The 17657-nt window shown below is 33.8% G+C and overlaps 1 protein-coding gene across 1 annotated transcript; it reads left to right on the forward strand.

The window, feature by feature from the left end:
* The first annotated feature begins 8890 nt into the window (after positions 1–8890).
* LOC122589639 (histone-lysine N-methyltransferase ATX5) lies at positions 8891–17311 on the forward strand. The gene is made up of 23 exons (XM_043761954.1): positions 8891–9878; positions 9968–10023; positions 10114–10333; positions 10401–10526; positions 10636–10704; positions 10772–10840; positions 10920–11011; positions 11138–11230; positions 11803–11938; positions 12062–12167; positions 12580–12679; positions 12785–12909; positions 13036–13181; positions 13513–13617; positions 13747–13811; positions 14389–14599; positions 15000–15083; positions 15188–15244; positions 15386–15475; positions 15621–15707; positions 15806–15880; positions 16669–16769; positions 16856–17311. Exons 1-23 carry the CDS (start codon positions 8895–8897, stop codon positions 16944–16946), a joined length of 3288 nt encoding a protein of 1095 aa, XP_043617889.1. The 5' UTR covers positions 8891–8894; the 3' UTR covers positions 16947–17311.
* The last annotated feature ends 346 nt before the right edge of the window (positions 17312–17657 follow it).

The raw sequence follows: 17657 nt of genomic DNA on the forward strand, positions 1-17657 counted from the left end.
TCTCTTTAATTGCCGAGTGTCCACATAATTTTATTATTACTTTATTATATTTATTTTAATCCATCATTTATATATTTATTTTATATATTTAATACTTATAGTTTTAAAATTAAATACTAAATTTAAATATTACCTAAAAAAAATATTTAAGACGTTACAGATTGGTTCGTTAATTTCGTATTTCTGACTAGCATACCTAATTTAGTCTTTGTGACCAAATTATTATTTTTTTATCTTTTATACATTATATTATAATTTATATAAATCACATATATTATACTATTGTATTAATTTATAATCAGGACTATATTATAAAGCAGATTTCTTCTAGATTTTCAACATTAAACTTAAATTTTCAATATTGATTTTAAGTACTTTCTCAAAATGTCTCTCTCATCTATTTTATATTTACCTAAAATAACTATAATACCCTTTCGCCCTCCTCAAATCTCAACCAATCATTTTTTTCTCTCTCCTCCATAAATCATTTTATACTTCTAATTCATTCAAAATCTCTCAAAAACCGTACATCGATAAAATTATAAAAATTATATGGGTGTTCTTAAATTTTTATGCTCTTTCATTAGAGTGGTCCTTCGATATACTTTCAACGAATTTTTAATTTCAAGGGCGGAGCCCGTCAGGTAGATCACCCTATCACCGCCACCGCCGCCATTACATCACCACCCCGTCATCAATCACCTTCATCACTGCCGCAACACGTGGGTATCATTCTCGTATTATTAAGTAGAAATTCTGAAAGAAAGTCACTAAGGGAAATCAAACAAAGAAGATTTTTCAACCAACCATAAGTTATAATGTGACATTTTAAGTTCTAAAGCATACAACTTACAAATATGTAGGGTATATTTTTTTTATTTTTTTTTTGGATTTTGTTTTGATTAAAATAAAGTATATATATACAAATAAATAAATAGTAAAAATTGAAAACACAAGTTCAATAAAAATAAAAAACCATTTCTTTTCTGTTTTTCCTTTAAACCACATTTTTACTAGATCTCTCTTCATTATTAGGGTGGGGGTGTCTCACCACCCCTCCCCGTTTTTTTTCCTCGCTTGCTCCCTAATCGCAAGAAGTGTTTCCCCGCCCCTCCCCACCCCTTCCCACTTTTTTCTATTTTATCGATTTTCTATTTATTTTTATTCAAACAATAACTAAAACTTTTATATAATAAATTAAAACCAATACAATATTAAACTACATAACAAAATAAAACACAAAACTACAATCTAAAACGAAACGACAACACAATACATAAATAACCTAGCGATCGATGCCCGGGACGAATGTGGCATGAATATGGTCAATGAAATCCATCCGAAGATCTTCGTGTATGCTTGAGTCATGTATCTCTGCTAGTCGAACATCTGACGGCTATGGCACGACCGGGGGATTTGGGATATAATCTGGACATAATGCGTGGTCCTCGTCTTTTAAAATCATGTTGTGAAGAATACAACACCCATACATGATCTTACGGATGGGGAGTTCATCCATTTGTCGTGCTGATTCTTAAAAGTATTTTGAAGCGTTTTTTGATAATACCAAAAGGTCGTTTCACATCCTTTCTTGCAACCTCTTGTGCCCTAGCAAATCGAATCATTTTCTCATCGGTTGGATGAGAAAATGGTTTTCACAAACATCGCATATCTTGGGTAGATCCCATCCATGAGGAAATACGTGGACTTATATTCGGTTCCATTTAGAGTGAATGGAACCATTGGTGTTGTGTTGTCTTCATAGTAATTGAATAAGGGAGATTGATTCAACACATTAATGTCATTGTTTGAAATGGCAATACCAAAGTACGCGTGCCAAATCCATGTATCCTGTGTCGACACTACTTCAAGCATTATTGACTCCCCCTTTTGGTCACCTCTCGTGTATTGGCCACGCCAAGCCACCAGACAATTCTCCCAAGCCCAGTGTGTACAATCAAGGCTCCCTATATATACATTATTAAACCGAAACTATTACATATACATATATATATATATATGTATGTATGTATAACCGAATTAAATAATTATGTAGATATAACCGAAAATTATAAGTAAATATAATTTGGACGTCATTATGCGTTGGCCTACGCAAATATTCATGTCGTTATAACTTAATGACTCTATCACAAAAACATTAAGGGTGTCACGTGACGTTCTTTCCGCCATGTTTAAATAATCATATAAGCTGTCGGGATTAGTACCGTATCCTAACTGGCAAATGACGGATGTACATTTCCGTAAAGTCGAGAACCCCATCTTCCCACGACCATCGATCCTCCTTTGAAAATATCAAAAGTTGCTTTCCATATCTCTAGCTATCTTTACAAACAACCGTCTATTCATCTGAAACCGTGTCCAAAAAAAGTCTGCATCAAATTTCGGTTCTTCAGCGAAATAATCTTGAAAAAGACGATCGTGCAACTCAATATGATTGTCTCTGTTTGTATACTTTCTTGAAGAGGAGACAGTATCGCGAGCCTTTTGATCAATCGCATGATGTGCCATTGTGAAAATATTAGCTAATCGATCCCTCTCATCGGAAGAACTCGAGTCCGATGGCAAATTTAAAGGTGTTGAACCGGATCCGAAAAATAAAAGGTTCATGATTGTTGTTTGTGAATATATATATATATATATATGTGTATGTGTGTGTGTGTGTGTGTGTATAGAAAGAAAATGGTTGTTCTTGTGATGTCGTAGTTACGGCTGCTACTAGATGAAGGGAAAAAAAACTTGCAGAATATATAGAAGAGGAGAAGAAGAAGCAAAAGAGGGAAAAGACAAAAAGTAGACTTAGCCGTTTGAAGGTGGCCCTCACACATTTTTTCCTTTTTCTTTTTATTGCAATGGTCGAATATGCGAGACCATGTCGGGGACGACGCTCTCCAATCCACTCACCGCCCAACCAGTACCGGTACCACGGGGCGGTATTCCTTTAGGTACCGGACTGGTACCAGTTGGGTGCCTAAAGCACTCTTCCCACCCTTACTATATGTGTCTCGTATAATTACTTGATCTATAAATTCAACCCAATGTCTAACCTATTCACACATCACCTCAAATCTTGATATTAAATTTTATGTTTAGTTTGGTTTTAAGAAAAACTCTATCATTTGGCAATTAAGCAAGTAATGTTAAGTTAATTAACCTCAATTAGGTGCTCTAGACACCAAATCAACAACCTCGTTATGGTTACCATCGACAATATATATTCCAATCAAGAGTCTTTTGTACTTGAGATCATGATGTTCCTTAGGATCGGTGCCAAATATCTAGTCTTTGATATTTTTTAAGTTCATGGCAAAGTAGGCGTTTAGCCTCAAGTCTGTTAACAGCGCAGGGCAAGGCAAGTGCGGAGATTTAGGCCCACAATTTTAAAAACGTTCTCCAGAAGAGGTACACAAAGGTGTCAAAATCCTCAAGAGTCATGAGGTAAAGATGGTTGATGAGGACAAAAAATAATTTTATTCAGTGTTTTTTTCATAAGCATAACTAGCTTAAAATTGTCGAACAAGATCGTCATAAATAGAATAGAGTGATCGACACAAATCGTCCTCGTGGTTTGTCCAAACAGTCAGGTTTCATCCTTTAACTTTTGAAACCTCAGAGACAATCCTTTATAGGCGGATAATGTTCACATTTCATCCTTTTCGATAACAGATGTTATCTCGAGTCCGTTAAGCCCCTCACGTGTAAATCACGTGAGGGTACCATTGTATTTTTCCAGCCTTAAAGGACCAAACGTGATACTTTTCTGTTTTTCTTCTTTAGTTACATGCAAACCTAAATAAACCTAGTCATACATACATCACACATCATAGTGTAGCCATTCTTCATCTGTACAAATCTTTAACCAAAACCCAATAATTATACAACCATACATATGTAGTCATTCTTCATCTGGGCAATAATATATGTATATTGATGGTTTGAAGAGACATTCAACCAAGATTCGATTTATATTAATCTATATAATCATACATACATAGTTACACACAATAATATATATATAAACTCGATTTTGGTGGTGGGCAATCTAAGCAAGAGAAGAAAAAAAAATAAGAACATTTACATCAACCATGGTTGTTGTTTTAACCTCTTTGAAGAACAATATCATCTCTGAGGAAGGGCAACGGATCTCAGTGGTGCAACATATCGCAGTGGTGGTGGTTTTTTTCCGGTTTGATGGCTTTTTCTGGCATCCAACAAACTGCGGAGGTGGCGGCGGCTTTTCCGGCGATGAAAAGTGACAGAGGTGGGTTATTCGGGTCTTGGTGGTTAACCTCCGATTTTCTAGTACAGATATATTCAGATCTATATATGCTTTGCTTTGGAAATATCTATATATATTGATATGTAGAAATTAAGATTAATTAAAGGTATAAAAGGGAGTTGGAGATACAAAGGGGTTTAGATCTGGGATAAGGATGCAAGTTAGACTAGTCTATATAACTAGGTGAACAACTAGCTCCGTACTTTTATAAAATTGGTTATTTTTATAAAGAAAATGGGATGTAGAATGAATATATATACAAATTGATAGATTGATCATAGTTTTTTTTTAAGAAACTTGTAGATACAGTTTTAGTGTTTGATTTCTTTTACTAAAGGATATGGTTTAAACTATAGATATCGATATAGATGGAGAGATTAATATAGATCGATGATATTTATCAGTTTTGCAGGTGAAAAAAGAAAAAAATCAACTTTGTCCTTTAACAATGAAAATGACCTTATACCCTCACGTGGTTTACACGTGAGGGGCTTAACGGACTAGAGATAACGTCTGTTATCGAAAAGGATGAAACGTGAACATTATCCGCCTATAAAGAATTGTCTCTGAGGTTTTGAAAGTTAAAGGATGAAACCTGACTGTTTGGACAAACCACAAGGACGGTTTGTGTCGATCACTCAATATAATATCAAGAAATGGGGTCCATTTTAGATCTTTAAACAGTTGAATAACATCCTTAAAAAATTCATTTCTGTTCACCGTCGTAGCATCGGAATCTACGACGACCTATAATGTCTTCAAGCACACTATAATATTCTCGCTTTTTTTCGTCGTGACACTTTTCAGCCATTTCCTAGTATCAATTTTCAATGAGTATTACGCGCAGACATGTGTATGTATGCGTGCGTATATGAAGAACTAGAGACTAGTGTGTGTAAGAGAGTAAAATTATTTCAAATAAATGTTGAAAATGCGGCAGTGTCAACTTTTGCATTTACATCGTTACGTATTATCAAAAACGAGGGAAAATGTCCACGCGTTACGACCTTGAGATGATGGGGTGATAGGTCATAAGATGTGATAAGTCATAGAGTGTGATAGCCAAATGCCTTAGTCGTACGAGCTCCGACCTCGGATTTAAAAATTCGTCGAAAGTATATCAAATGACATCTCTAATGAAAGAACATGAAATTTTAAGAACACTCATACAATTTTTATAATTTATCGATATACGGTTTTTGAGATAAAAGATTTTGAATGAATTAGATGAATAAAATGATTTATGGAGGAGAGAAAAAAAATGAGTGGTTGAAATTTGAAGAGAGAGAAGAAAATGAATGGGTGAGATTTATGGGTATTATAGGTATATTAGGTAGAGATGTTAAAATTAGTGAATAAAGAATAGTGATAATTTAGATAGTTCAAATCATCTTTTAAAATTTTAAAAAATGGCAAAGTGCTTTATATAATAGAATAGATTGATGTAATTTAATCTAATTTTAATATGTTTAATTCAAGAATACAAATTAAAACATGATTTTTCAATCAAAATAATGTCACTTGGTATTTTGGTTAAGTTTCATTACGGTGAACAAACACTTAAAAATTAGGCTTCTAAAATTTGTTTAATTACCAATAACCTTTTCTATATGAAAAAGTCCAAAACTAACTATATTTAACTTATTAAAATTAGTATAAGGTATAATGTACGATTAATACAAACAATTATTATATAACTCTCACTTGATTTTTTTAAGAACTACATGTAAGTGGTTTGGACAATAGAAGTGACATCCAAATGGATAATATGCTAAAAGTTGAAACCTGAAGGCACTCATAGAGACTAAAGAGGTAAATATTTGAAATTATAGAGAATTGAGATTCGATCCTTGGTATTCAAGTCATCAACATCTTTTTCCCGGAATCCCCAAAGAATGTTCCATGTGGCCACTTGATTTAAGACCAAATAGTTTATATAACTCTCGTTATCATATTTAATTGAAGGTAAAAGTTTATAAGATATATTGATGTATATATATTTCTTTTTGAACGAAAAAAAATATATATATATTAATAAAGCCATTAATAAGGAGCTAGCAGTAACAAAAATGTACGATTACAAATCTAGAAATCAACACTTATTTATTCTATATCCATCTCAGGCCTTTAACTGTAAAAACATCAAAAGGGTTAAAAAAAATCCATGTCAATTACGATCTTGAGAGATGAGAAAAACCTCATCTTGCAAAAAAACGAGTTATCGTTTTTTACTCGTGTTCTTGATATAGCTGAGAGAGGTACACCGAAACTATGACAAACAGGAGGGAAACATACATCGCATTTTAGTCCAAAGATAATCACTCGATTCTCACTCCGAAAAATGTCAGCGTAGCTCCTATTATTATACTCCCATCAACAATACTCCAAAATAATATCACTATTACTATGCTCCCGTTGGCCATTACACCTACTTCCAGAAAATTGCTCCACACAAACACACCAAATGATAGTACACCGAACCATCATTTGCCACCAGAAACTCGATCCGAACAATGCAAAAGAGGATCTAGAAGCGATTATCCCATATAATGGTATTCTTCTTGTTCCTCTTCAAATAGCAAGTGTAAGAAAAGATATTACGAGTATTAAAGATAAAAAAATATTCCCCATTATTTAAATATTAGTACATACAATCAAAATGGAACTAAAGGATTATTTATTTTCCAAATTGTGCTTAATCAATATGTAGTGTTTTAAGTGAAATATTCTGCAAAAGTCTTCACAATATAGTTGACTTTTCTTATAAACAAACTTAACCCGAGTTTGACCACTTACATATCATTTTTCAAGTCAAACGGTAGCTTCTCACATCATTTTACACAGAAATAAAAGCTATCATCATAAGTTATCGATTATGTCGATTTATATGTATATAAACCAGAATCCTTACAACTCTGGATAAAAATGCAACTTTTCTTACATACTTTTTGTTAGCTACCAACCCAACTTAACTTAAACCAACCAATTCCCACTTGTATGCTAGCTACCATATCCATTTTCTTTCATATAAATAAGAAACCAAAATTAAAACCTTTACTCTTTAACGAACTCCGACTATAAAGTAAACTATGAAAACATCACATACACACATATATATCTATATATACATGTATGTATAGGCACACCATTGACCCCATCCAAGAAAAAGCACAACTTTAAACTCCACTTGCATTTGGACCATAAAACCACCTCATATATATATAGACCATAAATAAAAGAATAGTCTCTTTGGGTGTGTCTTTTTCAACCTATCCAGAAACATGATCAGAGGTCCAACACTCCGGCGAACATCCGGCGTAGCTCACATGGTTAGTTTCACCCAAAATGGCCAATAATTGATCACAAAAAGTTCAAGAAAATGCGGTGTTATACATCAATACATCATTGTACAACCATTTATCATCCATTAAAGAACAAAAAGACATGACTCTTTTTTTGTTAGTTGCATAGAAACTAAAAACCAAAACCGAAACATTGCGTTTTGTAATAAAATAGATTTTAAAGAGACATTATCACTAGCTTTTTTGATACCCGGTTACCAAAAGTTTTTAATCCGGCAGCCATGAACCATGATCATGGTTCTCTGTTTCATCATTCTTATGATCGAAGTTCCAATATAAAATACCAATTTTGCCCATCATAATATAACTTTTTTGTTTGTGGTTTTTTTCACTTAAGACCCAATGTGAATTAAATATATATAAGGGTATTCATTTATATTTTCAAATCAAAAACACATTATCACTGTTACAAAACTTGGCGGGACTATATAAGTACGAAAGTGAAAAAAGAATGTTTCCTGAAAATTTCGCTAGCTAATTAAATCATCATCACAAATCTTTAAAATCAAAGAATTTTATTTCAGCCTTTATAATTACATAACCAAAAATATAAATCAATTGATTTATATCACTTCTTACAAAAACCAAAACAAATTTCAAGTTTCTTCAAGAAACAAAACTTTTTCAAATGATGAATGAAGAACGAGTACAACATATATATATATATAGATATAGATATAGATATATACAAATCTATCAAAGAAAGTACTGGTACTAGTTTAACTTAAAAGTTTTTTCTTTGAAATCCAATTTAGGTACAAGTTAGCCAGCCATTAAAGTTATGCTACTAAAACTTTCTCTCTCTCATTTTTCTTTCCTTCTTTCAGTCTTACCTATACATACACAACATTGTATCTATATATCCAAAAATAAATAAAACAAAATCTCTTTCTTCTAAAATAATCTCTCACACTTCATATGATTTGTTTTAACGTTTGTTTCACGAAATTATTAACCTTCTTTTATATATAACATAAAAACAACAACTCATATATCTATATCTATACATATATTTACCTGTATCTATCTGTATCTATATCTATATATATTTATATAAATACACAAATTCCCATCAAAATTAATCAAATTTCTTTCATGAAATCAAAAACCCAGTTATAAAATCGAATACCCATTTCGATTTTGTGTTAAATTTCAGTGCTTTTATGTTTTTCAATTTTCTAAGATTTAGTTTTTTTTTTTTTTTTTAAATTAATAAATTAGGGTTTGGGGAGAATATGATAATTAAGAGGAAGTTAAAATCAGCAATGCCGAGTATTGAACGGTGTGGTAATAGTAACTCCGGCGACGGCGAACGACGGAAGAAACGGAAAATTGACGCCGGAGACGGCAGCCGGAGAAATAATGGTGGGTATTATCCTTTACATCTTTTGGGTGAAGTTGCTGCTGGGATCATAAGTTTAAGTGAATTGGGGTTTCATGTTGCTGCTGGTGTGATTCCGCGTATCTGTACGGATGCCGGCACGGTGGTGATCGTTGACTCGAAACCGAATGTGGTCGTTAAACCGGAAGTGGTGGAAGATGAAAGCAATGTGGCTGTTTGTGATGAAATTGTGGCGAAACCGGTGCAAAGGCCCCCATTGGTGAGGACATCAAGAGGAAGAGTTCAGGTATTGCCTTCTCGGTATAAAGATTCGATTTTAGATAATTGGAAAAAAGAAGAAAAATGTAAACTTGATGATGATGGTTGTAGTAATAGTTATAATAATAATGGTAGTAATAATGATAAGCAAGAATTTAACTTAGACCCTGAATTTGCACCTAAGTCTAGTGTTAAGGTAACGAAAATTAAAGAACAAGTTTTGCCCAAGAAGTCTAATGTGGATAAAGTTAGTTATAAGAATCGTAAGTCGATACCTAAGTTTGAAGAATTCGAGGATGAGGAAGAGGAGGAGGTGTCTAAGGGTTTTGAGGTGAAGAAGTATTCGAGGTATAATGAGCCAAAAAATGGTGAGAATGGTAAGACAATGTTGGTTGGGAAGAAAAGAGAAGCTTTTTCGAAGAATAATGAGATTACCAAAGTGCCGGATGAATTTTCACCTGGTGATATTGTGTGGGCTAAATCTGGAAAGCATTATCCAGCTTGGCCAGCTATTGTTCTTGACCCGATAATGCATGCTCCTCAACAAGTTCTTGGCTTTCGGGTTGACGATGCTTATTGTGTCATGTTTTTTGGGTACTCGGGAAATGGCACACAAAGGGTAAGATTATTTGGATTTTTTTCATTGGTCATTATAGTCTTTGGTACCGGATAGTGAAAAATTATGATATGCTAATATTCGATAAACAGGACTATGCATGGATTGGAAGTGACATGATATATTCATTCTTAGAAAATGTTGACAGGTTTGCTTGTACTTCAGTTTTTTTTAATATGTTTTTTCACCTTGTAGCTAATAATGGGATGGATATGATGAGAAGTTTATTGTTTTTCAGGTTTCAGGGTCAGACTGACTTGCATGACAGTGAACCGAGTGTGCTTCGTTCAGCCATTGAGGAGGCATTTCTAGCGGAACACGGGTTTACGGAAATGTTAATGGTTGAAATCAATGCAGCGGCTGGTAACTTAGATTATCTTGATTCTATCCCAAAAGGGTTTCACGAGTCCCTGGAAACAAATCAAGAACATGAACGTCAACGTGTTTCTCAAAGGATGGTAAGTAAACAATTTCTCTAATGTTCAAATATTTCATGTATATTAACATTCTGTGCTTTTTTTGCAGGAAATAATCAAGAGGCAGTCCTCCCAGTCATGTGAAGGCTGTGGCTCAACTATCTCGCTTAGAATGTTGCAGAAAATGAAAGACGCGTCTTCTAATAACCGTCTACTCTGTAACACCTGTGCCAGGGTTCGTGTAACATGTCTGATTTTATGCTGTTCACTTCTTGCTTGTCATCATATAGTTGTGATAATCACATTCTTCTCTCTCTCTATTTTTTGTATAATTTTTTTTGCAGATGACAAAATTAAAACATTTTTGTGGAATATGCAAAAAAATATGGAATCGTTCCGATACTGTTAAATGGGTAAGAAACATATCATAGTCTATTTGAAATCTTTCCCGTTCAAGAACTAAGTTTGTGATTACATCAGGTAAGATGCGATGGTTGTAAAGTGTGGGTACATGCAGAATGCGATAAAATCTCTGGTCATCGTTTCAAGGTGATCATCAAGCTTTGCAGCTATTTAAAAGTCTAGTGTATAATTTTTTACATGCTTATAAGTTAAGTTCATTTTGTAGGATATGGGGACAAGCGATTACTACTGCCCGGATTGCAAAGTAAAGTTTAATTTTGAGTTATCTGATTCAGAAACTTATCAGCCTAAAAACAGGTAAGTCTGTGATATATTACTTAGACATGCATGATTTAGGGTTTTTATTAAATTAGTTATTGATAACATTTTTATACCAAAGCAAGTAACAATGTCTCTTTACTAATGATAAAGTTTGTATTCCAGATATAATAAAAAGCAGGAGGATATGGTACAACCTGACAAGGTCACTGTTGTTTGCACCGGCGTGGAAGGCATATATTATCCGAGCTTGCATTTGTAAGCATATATATCACTTTCAGGCCATAGGTTATGTATCCACTTTTAATTAGTCCCGAAAATGCATGATTTTGTTTTAAAATGTAGTAATTATTTCTTTTTCTTAATATATGTATAAAAACTATGAAACCTTTAGTAATTAATACAACACGTCACTATGACACTATCTCTCTTCAAAAAAGGAAACTTGAGTTTGATGATAGTTTTTTCTTATTAGATTACATTACTTGCACTATCTGAAAATGTTACACTTGGTCAGAGTTGTATTATTTTTGTGTTTTCTCGTATTGGTTAAATCATATAAATCTTGATGTAAATGTCTTATACGGGTGGCTTGTAGATGGAACTCTATATGAGTAAAGTGGCATGCTAATGTATAAGCCTCTTATGTACATTAAATTGATACTTATATATAGTTCAAAAAGATTCACTTAGCTTATGACTAAATGTCATTTTATTAGTTTAAACTGTTTAATGTGGATAGATGGGATGTTTAAACAATTTTTGCACTTCTTTTTATAGTTAAATGAATCTAATATTGTAACTTTACTTTTTTATCCTTTCTTGTTTAGGGTTGTGTGCAATTGTGGATCTTGTGGTACAGAAAAACTGGCACTAAGTGAATGGGAGCGGCATACAGGGTCAAAAGTTAAAAATTGGAAGATGAGCATCAGAGTGAAGGATTCTTTGCTGCCTTTAGAACAATGGGTCTGTACACAGAACCGGTTATTGCCTTTTCTGATTATTGTTAAATTCATTCGGCAGTTTACACTTGGATACCAATAATGTAGGGGTTGCTTTCAGAATTTGACAAAATTTATTATTTTGCAGATGCTTCAAGTTGCTGAGTATCATGCTCGTACTGCTGCTTCCGCCAATTCTCAAAAACGCCCCTCTCTGAAAGCACGAAAGCAGAAGTTGCTTAGCTTTCTACAAGGTTTGTACAAGTTTCTAGGACGTAGGCTTGAGGTTAATAACTTATATATATGTTAAGAGTGTTAAGTTTGACCCCTTCACCTGTCATCAAGTCAATTCATGCTATGTATTATCTCTAGCGGCTCTAAGAATCTTTTAATACACGGGATGAATGAGTCGAAGGTTGCCCTTATAGCAATTTCAATGCATTAAATCTTTTAAATTGGTCATGAAAACATGGGATTATTACGGATAAATTTGGCTTAGTAGAGATACTTGACAAACTAATTATTTCTAGAATGTTTATATAGTTTGGACAAAATGTGTTTTGGATCAACCAGAACCGTCCCAAATTACCCTTTAACCCATTTCTTGTCCCGCCCATTTTGCCACCTCTGGTTTATTCACATATTTTAAATTGATTTATTTTATAGAAAAATATGAGCCAGTATATGCCAAGTGGACAACCGAACGTTGTGCTGTATGCCGCTGGATTGAAGATTGGGACTACAACAAAATCATTATATGCATCAGGTCTAGTCAGCATCCTATTTGTTTTGGTCATTTAACATTTTCACTTTGGTGGGTCTCATTAAAAGATGCTGAGAAATCTTTCTGATATTTCATTATGCATGACAGATGTCAAATAGCTGTGCATCAAGAATGCTATGGTGCAAGAAATGTTCAGGATTTCACATCGTGGGTCTGCCGATCCTGTGAGACGCCACATATTGAGCGGGAATGCTGCCTCTGTCCTGTAAAAGGCATGTACTTTTCACATTATCTATGAATATTGCGTTCACACATTATTCTCAAATGCATGAACAGTTCTGTTAGTAAGCTTCAGTTAGGGTAATTATCAGATTTTCACTTTCTGGTTTCTATTTTAGGTGGTGCTTTGAAACCTACCGATGTTCAGCCGCTGTGGGTTCACGTAACATGTGCTTGGTTTAGGCCTGAAGTTTGTTTTGCAAATGATGAGAAAATGGAGCCTGCGATTGGAATTTTAAGTATCCCGTCTAATACTTTTGTAAAGGTACACCATGTTTTGTTTTCTACTATACAGAAAAGCATAAGAATAGTTACTCTCTCCGCCTATAAAGGATTGATGTTTGACTTGATGTAGTCTGAGGAGAATGACTGTTAGTCAAATTGCAAAAATAACACTGAATATGAACCAAAAAATGGATTCTTTCGGACCAAATAACTACCGACATCAAAAGTATGCTTTTTTGGTTTCTTTCGTAAGACAACCTTGAATGGCAAAAAAAAAAACTTCTTAGCACCAGTTTTCTTTACATCCGGCCTTCTTTGACTCTAATGTCTTTAAGTTGACTCGACTTTGTTTTTTATTTTTTTAAATTCAGATATGTGTTGTTTGTAAGCAAAGTCATGGATCATGTACACAATGTTCCAAGTGTTCTACTTATTATCATGCAACATGTGCATCAAGGGCTGGCTATCGCATGGAGGTGAGCCTGTTAATTTTCTACTTAATATACCATACAATATCTCGGGTTTTTTTGTTAACTATAATCATCAGTCTTCCATAGCCTCGAAATGGAAGTTACAACAATTCTAAGTCTATTGTTCTTCGACAGCTGCATTCCCTGGAAAAGAATGGAAAGCAGATTACAAAAATGGTGTCATACTGTGCTTATCACAGGTAATAGTTCACAAGATGTCAAGTGTATTGAGTTTTAAGTTCAAGTTCAATCAACCAATACTTGGATTATAGTTACTGATACAACTCAAAAAAAATTTATAACTGAAAACTTATAAATCGTTGGACTGAACCAAATCAGCCGTTGACTTTGATTTGAAGACGTTCACAGTTTGGTTCAATTCACATTTTGCTCTAAACCAAGCGATAGCATTGCAATTCCATCCATATTACATATGGATGGGTCAGTTTGGGGTATGGTATTTCTCAAACCGAAATGGGTATTAAAGAAAGGTCAGCTAAAAAAGAAATGTGTCAAACAGGTCATGAATGATGCAAAGAATATTTTTAGTGCATAAACCTCCCAAGTTTTTTTTATGTAAAATATTAGGTTAGTAATGCACTAAATATGATGTTTGTAATCATATTTGACACAAATCATTTGTGATGGGCAGGTCAATAGTGTTTTGGGTTAACCTTGCCCAACACAATTTGACCCATACAAAAATCTACCTGTTAACCAATTCACCAATTTCTGCCTCTAGTAGAGTCTCAGTCTTGGGGTGTTCTTTTTTTTCAGGGCTCCGAATCCTGATACCGTGTTAATAATACAGACACCTGGTGGGGTCATTTCTGCTAAAAGCCTAATTTTAAACAATACAAAGACTGCTTCACGATTGATTACACCTAGAAGACTACAACTACAAGAAGCTTCAATCTCTGAAATTTCCACAGAGGTGGAGCCATATTCAGCAGCAAGGTGCAGGGTGCATCAAAGATCACACAACAAGGTAGTCTAAGTAGTAGATATGTAGGCATGGCAAAAGGGGCAGGTTGCAGATTGAAACACATTCTGGTCGAAAGGACCAATATTTAGTGCGGGTTATGGTTGGTTTGGGCTGATCCAAAAAACATTTGTCTTAGAAAAAGTGAGTAACTAATGTGTTAACTGTAGTATTAAATAATCGTTTTTGAATTCAACAATTTATGAAGTTGAACTGTTGAATGCATTGAAAATGCACACTGGATGACTTTTGACTCATTTGAGCCTTCCCTTTTTAGCCAAGGCTTTTTTATTTTACTGATTTGAGATAATAATCCAAATGGATCCATGTATAAGTAAACTGGGTGAAGGTTACTAAGCCACAAACATAATGATTTACACCCTGTTTGATTTTTTATTGCAAGAAGACAGTAGATGGGCTAATTATGCACCGAGTTACCAGACCATGTCATCACTCTTTAACAACAATTCAACGGTTGAACAGCCATAGGGTATTCTCTTCTTTTCTTATTAATAAAGTTTTGACGTTGAGTGTATTAGCTTTAATTTCAGTAAAAGCCTTGTTGATCAAATTCATGATATTTTCTTTTAACAGGAAATGCAAGAACCTCGAAGTTTTTCTACTTTCAGAGAAAGACTGTGTCATTTACAGGCAAGTTATCAACCTTTTTAAACATCAGCATGCTTCATTTAATAATTTTCTGCAGTGGGCGTTCAATCTTGGATATGATACTAATTAACCATCTTTCTTTAAAATGAGTTTGTAAAGTTTTTGCTTTCGTTGCACATGCAGAGAACAGAAAATGATCGTGTCTGCTTTGGTAAATCAGGAATTCATGGATGGGGCCTTTTTGCACGTCGAAATATCATGGAAGGTGAAATGGTAAATTCGAATACTTTATCTGTTATACTTATAAATATTATGTGCAGTAGACTAGTAGCCAATAGAAGAAACTGGTTCAACTAGATTCTTCTATTCTGTCCTCGTTGATGGGTATTTTGGACATTTACATGAACACTCTTTCCAGGTTCTGGAATATCGTGGTGAACAAGTGAGGGGAAGTGTTGCTGATTTAAGGGAAGCACAATATCGAAGAGAAGGCAAAGATTGCTATGTGAGCTTTTTGACTTTTTCCTATCTTTTCATACAAGTGACAACTTCAAACCAAGAATAAAACTGAATCATATTGGTCAAAATCTTGTTTCTTCGCAGCTATTTAAAATCAGTGAAGAAGTCGTTGTAGACGCAACAGATAAAGGAAATGTTGCTCGCCTTATCAATCACTCTGTAGGCCCCCGAACTATTCTTTTATAACATAATTTATGTTCCAGAATTGGCAATTTCGACCTATTTATATATGAATTATCTTTATTTTAACCTCAAATGGGTCAAATAGGTGAGGTTAATTGATGCTAAAAATGAAATTGGTCACAAATAGCCCAAAGTGGATTGTTCATTTGTTTATTGATATAACCTTTGAAATCATTTATAAAAATGCTTTGATAATTATTATATATATATACTAAAATGGAACTTTGGCATGTGAGGGGGGAGTACTGTAGCTAAAAGTACACCCCTACATGCTTAAGTTACAAGTACTTATTGATGCTCCGAAAGTTTTTTTATTTGTTTTTTACCACCTAACTTTTGGTTTCCAAATTTTGTTACCAAAGCTTCATTCTCTTTACATTTGATCACAATTTTTATTCTTAACTTTTGCCACGAAAATTTTATATTTCGGCTTAATGTTTTTTAACTTTTGTATTTTCCGGCTTAATGTTTTTTAACTTTTGTCATGAGAGTTTTGTTTTTCTCCCGGGGCAACGCCCGGGTTAAAATACTTGTTTATTGTAATTAGTAAAATGTTGTAATTATATTTAACATGTCTATTCTTTATTTAGTTCTTTGAGAAATGGACAAAAAACATTTGTAGGTCAACCCTGGCTCATTTAAGTATTTAACCACATACTTTTACATTACCTGTTTTGACCCATTACTTGACCCACCCATTTAACACCCCTATCTATCTTGCCATAATTTCACCCGATTATCATTTTCCATTTATTTGTCCCTAGTGCATGCCAAACTGCTACGCAAGGATCATGAGTGTTGGTGGTGACGAAAGCCGCATTGTACTTATCGCAAGAACAAATGTGACCACTGGTGATGAATTAACGTAAGTGATTTTATTGCCACACCAGTCACCAAATTAACTCTCAGATTTACTTTCTATTGACCTTGATTGGTATTTTGTGGTTATAGGTACGATTACTTGTTTGATCCAGATGAGAGTGATGACAGCAAAGTCCCGTGTTTATGTAAAGCACCGAATTGCAGAAAATTTATGAATTAGAGTGATAGCGATATAGGGGAAAAGAGTACAGAAATGGTGTCTTTGACAAAGGAGGAGCTCTTCTACTAACCTAACCTGCTTTTTTTTGTTTTCTTTTGTATAAGATAATAAAGAATGTTAGATATAGTAAAAGACCTGTAGCAGAGGCTTTTAGGGTTGTTCGAAAGATACTACATTAATAGGCACCTCATTAATTTTTCAATCATAGTTTTGGTGTTTTGTTTCCGATTTATGTAAATCTCTATCGAGTTAAATGTACTTCAGATAAATAGGTAAAGTTTCTTTTTTGAACTTTGTCGGGCAACCGGGTAAGCTTAAACTACAAAACCAGGTAGCTATTTAATTGATATGATAAGTTTGGCTTATTATGACTCTTTTGATTTGCTCTAAGTATTTTGTTGACTGCTTAGCAAGTTACTTAATGTTATAATATCATGTAAATTATCATTATAATCTTGATATATGGTGAGATACATCGTGTTCATATTTCATTCAATTGAAAATTTACAAAAAAGAAAACATTCACTGCAACATGAAGATAATTTATGATCTATAAGAATTTATGATCTTTGATGTATTAGGCATCTTGGATTAATAAAACTTCTTTTTGTGCAAGACACAAACTTGGACAACTTTGGGATTTTTCTCCTTGGTGCCTATCAAGTGAAGTGCACCTTGGTCATAAATGAAATAGGTTTTCTCAGTAAAGTT

Source organism: Erigeron canadensis, chromosome 2 (genome assembly GCF_010389155.1).
Source record: "Erigeron canadensis isolate Cc75 chromosome 2, C_canadensis_v1, whole genome shotgun sequence".
Lineage (NCBI taxonomy): Eukaryota > Viridiplantae > Streptophyta > Magnoliopsida > Asterales > Asteraceae > Erigeron > Erigeron canadensis.